We start from the raw sequence: 5220 nt of genomic DNA on the forward strand, positions 1-5220 counted from the left end.
AGCTGTAGGCTTAATGTGGCTAGGAACCAATTGGTTCCCAGCCACATGAAAATATCTAATCCTACGGGCCAGCCCATAGCTCAGTGGTCTGGTTAAACTAAGATATACTTAACTAAACTTACATCTGGGATCGTTTTTGATGCTTTGTAGAATCACTATGGAGATCTTCAGCCTGGCCTCTATCTTCTCCAGGTCCCTCAGTTTCTCCTCTACAAAGGTCAGACGCATGAGCAGGGTGTCGTAGTCGATGGTACACTTCTCTCTCCTAGGTCTCTGTTCAATTGAGGTAAGGTTTCAGTTTAGGAATAGTTGTGGTACCCACCTTCATGACTACTAGTTTAGTAATAGTTATGATATTCAGCTCAATGACTACGTGCTACAGAAAATGATGGGAGTACTTATGAACAGTCCTAATCTGTTCTCCCAAAATGAAGGCATATAAACCATAAATACTAATTGTGCTAGATTCACAATTTCTTGCTTGCAGTGCTAAACACTTTTGCTACTGTTTCACTCACACTTAAGCGTGTATTCATGACTTTACTGCAGTCACAGAGGACCACTAGGATTCAACAAATCTACAAATCATATGACGATACAAGAAAATGTCTTTGATTCAGCAAAGGACTGCTTGCTTACCCTGCATCTGTTGCTGCATCCCGTGTTTTTGCAATTTCCAGCCTGTGACAGAACTATCTTTAAGTTCCCCAGCTTATCTGAAGTATTTGGGTTGACGGTGGACAAGAGGTTCAGGTACTATTACTGGGGGAGATCTTGTGGAAAAGTAGGCCTAGGGTAAGGGGCAGGAGGCTGGGGTATGTAAGTAGGCTGGGGTATGTAAGTGGCTGGGTACGTAAGTAGGCTGAGGAGGAAACTGGTGGCGGAAATGTTGGTATGTAATATGATGGAGTGGGAGGTTGTGGAGGTGGGTATGGAAGTGGAATTAATGTTGGAGAAGGGGCCGGTGGAGGAACAGGTACGTAAGGTGGAGGGGCAGGGTATGGAACAGGGGCAGGGTATGGAACAGGGGCAGGGTATGGAGCAGGGCCATAAGGACATCCTTGTCCGTAAGGACATATAGGCGGTTGCTGCGGACACGGATAATACCCACAGCCGCTCAGGACTTGTCTCCTCCGGCGTGCCCGAGAAAGGATGGAGTTTCTGGAGGGCTGGCGTCGGTCTGCATCCAGACTAAAGATGGCGTCGGGTATGATCTGATCCATTCTCGCTCTCTCATAATTTTTGAAGGATAAAACTTCGTCCCTGTCTTTTAATCGTTTAATAATGTTGTCCAGCACCAAGATCTCTGGAGAGAGGGGTGATTGTTCGTCAGATGAGCCTCGGGAAACAAGGAATGCGTCCTCCGCTGACGAAAATGGAACCAGAGCGCCGCAGATTGATATCAGAGCCAGCCAATACATCGTCCTGACATGACCTGGAATCATTTCAAGATTTTTAATTAAGCTGTTGCATTTCCAAGGTGATGCGTCAAGCTTGCCTGGTCAGCTTCAGTTAAGAAAATGTAATATGTTTTAGCACAGCTTGAAAAAGAGTCGGCAGGTGTTAAATGTTTGGTATTTAATGCAGAGTTTTCAAGAGTAGCAAAAGTTTTAGGAAATGACACGATTAAAAAATAGGAGTTTGATTATTGTTATATTAGCCAATTCATGAATGATAAAATAGGATATATCAGTTGACCTAATGAGTGTGATAATAGTAATAGTTCAAATTATAATAGAGTGGAGCATTATACATATATGTGTTTATAATGCATACATACATACATACATACATACATACATATACATACATACAGAACCATACGTTGCCTAGAGAACAGACCTCGTGAAAGGCAAAATCAAGTTATTCTATATACTTTGGGCAAAATAAGATATCTCGTAAGTAAGAAGTCAATCAAGTATTGCCTGTTTGTTTTTCTTAAGATGCGATGCAATTGTAAGCGCGCTCAGCCGTGCAAGTTGAGGTGCCCGTGTTCGTTTCCCGAACGGGACGAGGGTGGGGTTGTGGAGGGGGGGGGGGGGGGGGGGGGTTGGGGGGGGGGGGGGGGAGGGAGAGAAGCAAATGACTGTGTCCTTAAAATAAACCGATACGCATCTTTTTGACCCAAGTAGTGAGTTAGGTACCTAGTTTTAGTCGACTGTTTTCGGTCGTAGCTAGATGGAAGTAGATGAAGAGAAAACTGGATCGCCCCATCCCAACCCCCCCCCAACCCCCCCCTTCTCTCTCTCTCTCTCTCTCTCTCTCTCTCTCTCTCTCTCTCTCTCTAATTGATCTCTCTCTCTCTCTCTCTCTCTCTCTCTGCTCTGAATTGATCGAATCTCTCTCTCTCTCTCTCTCTCTCTCTCTAAATTGATCGAATCTCTCTCTCTTAAAGTGATCGAATCTCTCTCTCTCTCTCTCTCTAAATTGATCGAATCTCTCTCTCTCTCTAAATTGATCGAATCTCTCTCTCTCTCTCTCTCTCTCTAAATCTAAATTGATCGAATCTCTTCTCTCTCTCTCTCTCTCTCTCTAAATTGATCGAATCTCTCTCTCTCTAAATTGATCGAATCTCTCTCTCTCTCTCTCTCTCTCTACTCTCTCTCTCTCCCTCTCTCTAAAAATTGATCTCTCTTGATCGAATCTCTCTCTCTCTCTCTCTCTCTCTCTCTCTCTCTCTCTCAATATAAAATATTGGAGATAATAGTGGAAAATATATACCGAAGAAGAAAAGTAAAACATCATTCATGCATACCAAGAGACAGAAAGGATCTTGTTCCAGAAAATCAGAAAGTGGAAAAAAGGTCTGCAAAACAAGAAAAAAATGCATGGAAAGTTATAGAACTAAAAAGTAAGATAGAAAATGCAGAACAAAAGATTATACAATCAAAAGAATTGAAAAACGGGACTTGGAAGAAAAAACCCTATTAAATATCAAGCAAAACCCCAACTATTATACTCATATGCGAAGAAGATGAATAAAAGAAGAATAGAAATAGGCTCCCTGAGAATGAAGGGAGATTAACGAATGAAAAAAAAAAAAGGAAATTTGCAACATACTGGCAGAACGATATAAGAGAGGAATTCACCCCTAGAATAGATAATGAAGATAATGATATAGAAGTAAGGGATGAAAATAGTGAATATTTAGCTGACATAGATATTAATGAAGCTGATATTGTGCAGGCTATTAATGAAATTAAAAATGGAGCTGCTGCAGGGCCTGATGGAATTCCTGCTATTTTGTTAAAGAAAGTAGTTCATTCTATCGCAAAGCCACTTGCAATATTATTAAGACAAAGTGTAGATACAGGCAAGATATATGATGAGCACAAATTAGCATATATTACCCCTACTTTCCAAAAGTGGATCAAGGACTAGAGGCAAGTAATTATAGGCCTGTGAGTCTAACATCACATATTATGAAAGTGTATGAAAGGGTAATGAAGAAAAATATTATGAACATTTAATAAAAAATAATTTGTTTAATAAAGGACAACATGGTTTCGTACCCGGAAAAAGTACACAAACCCAACTGTTAGTCCACCGTGAAAACATATTCAAAAATATGAAAAGCGGAAATGAAACGATGTGTTTATTTAGACTTTGCAAAAGCTTTTGATAAAGTAGACCATAATATATTATTGGCGAAAAGAAAACGAAAATTAGAAAACACAATATCGTGGATAAAGTAGGAAGATGGTTAAAAGAATTTTTACACAACAGAAAACAGATAGTTATTGCAAACGACGAGAAATCGGATGAAGCCAAGGTAATATCCGGTGTGCCGCAAGGTACGGTGTTAGCTGCAATACTGTTTGTTATTATGATTGAAGACATAGACAATAATGTTAAGGATTCGGTAGTGAGTAGTTTCGCAGATGACACAAGAATAAGTAGAGAATTACTTGTGATGAAGATAGGAACGCTCTACAAAGAGAACCTTAACAAAGTATATGATTGGGCAGAGGTAAATAGGATGGTATTAACTCTGATAAATTTGAATCAATAAATTATGGAGACAGAGAAAGAAAGCTATATGCATATAAGGGACCTAATAATGAGACCATCACAAATAAGGAAGCAGTTAAAGACCTGGTGTGATGATGAATAGGAAATGTTATGCAATGATCAAATAGCAACTCTGTTGGCAAAAATGTAAAGCAAAAATGGGAATGTTGTTACGGCACTTCAAAAAACAAGAAAAGCTGAACACATGATTATGCTTTATAAAACATATGTTCGTGTAGTCCACTTGAATATTGCAATATGATATGGTACCCACACTATCAAGGAGGTATTGCACAAATAGAGAGTGTACAAAGGTCCATTTACAGCTAGAATAGAAGAAGTTAAGGACCTAGACTACTGGGAAAGACTACAATTCTTAAAATTATATAGTCTAGAAAGGAGAAGAGAACGCTACATGATAATTCAGGCATGGAAAACAGATAGAAGGAATAGCAGAAAAATATCATGGAACTAAAAATATCAGAAAGAGCAAGCAGAGGTAGATTAATAGTGCCCAAAACTATACAGGAAAAATAAGGAAAGCACACAGGACATTAATCCACTAGCACCAGCATCGATATGCAGCGTCTATCATGCGTTGCCAGCTCATCTGAGGAATATACAGGAGTGAGCGTAGATGTGTTTAAGAAATAAGCTCGACAAATATCTAAACTGCATCCCAGACCATCCAAGATTGGAAGATGCAAAATATACCGGAAGATGTACTAGCAACTCTCTGGTAGACATTAGAGGTGCCTCACACTGAGGGACCTGGGGCAACCCGAACAAGATGTAAGGTCTGTAAGGTCTGTAAGGTCTCTCTCTCTCTAAATTGATCGAATCTCTCTCTCTCTCTCTCTCTCTCTAAATTGATCGAATCTCTCTCTCTCTCTCTCTCTCTCTCTCTCTCTCTCTCTCTCTCTCTAAATTGATCGAATCTCTCTCTCTCTCTCTAAAGTGATCGAATCTACCTGGTCTTCGGATTTCAGCCGAGTAAAGTGAAATCTTAGTAGAAGATGAGTAACATATTAATAAAATCTCTGGCCCCCAGATTTTCTCTCTCTCTCTCTCTCTCTCTCTCTCTCTCTCTCTCTCTCTCTCTTACGATCAAAATTCATTTGTTTGTGAATTTTGGAGAAATAACCAGGCAAAGAGAAAGCGAGAGAGATTCTCTGAATTTAGGACGAGAGATTTAATACCAGTTGCAAG

General features: G+C 39.9%; 1 protein-coding gene across 1 annotated transcript in view; it reads right to left on the bottom strand.

Moving 5' to 3' along the window:
- The window catches only part of LOC135196896 (scavenger receptor class A member 3-like), a 1560-nt gene extending 831 nt beyond the window's left edge, over window positions 1–729 (bottom strand). The window contains exons 1-2 of the mRNA XM_064223689.1: window positions 640–729; window positions 123–273 (exon numbers count right to left, since the gene is read on the bottom strand). Of these exons, the coding sequence (XP_064079759.1) occupies window positions 123–228 (106 nt within the window). The 5' untranslated portion in view covers window positions 229–273; window positions 640–729. The remainder of the gene's footprint in view (window positions 1–122; window positions 274–639) is intronic.
- Between the last annotated feature and the right edge of the window lie 4491 nt (window positions 730–5220).

This window comes from Macrobrachium nipponense, chromosome 23 (genome assembly GCF_015104395.2).
Source record: "Macrobrachium nipponense isolate FS-2020 chromosome 23, ASM1510439v2, whole genome shotgun sequence".
NCBI classification, from domain to species: Eukaryota; Metazoa; Arthropoda; class Malacostraca; order Decapoda; family Palaemonidae; genus Macrobrachium; species Macrobrachium nipponense.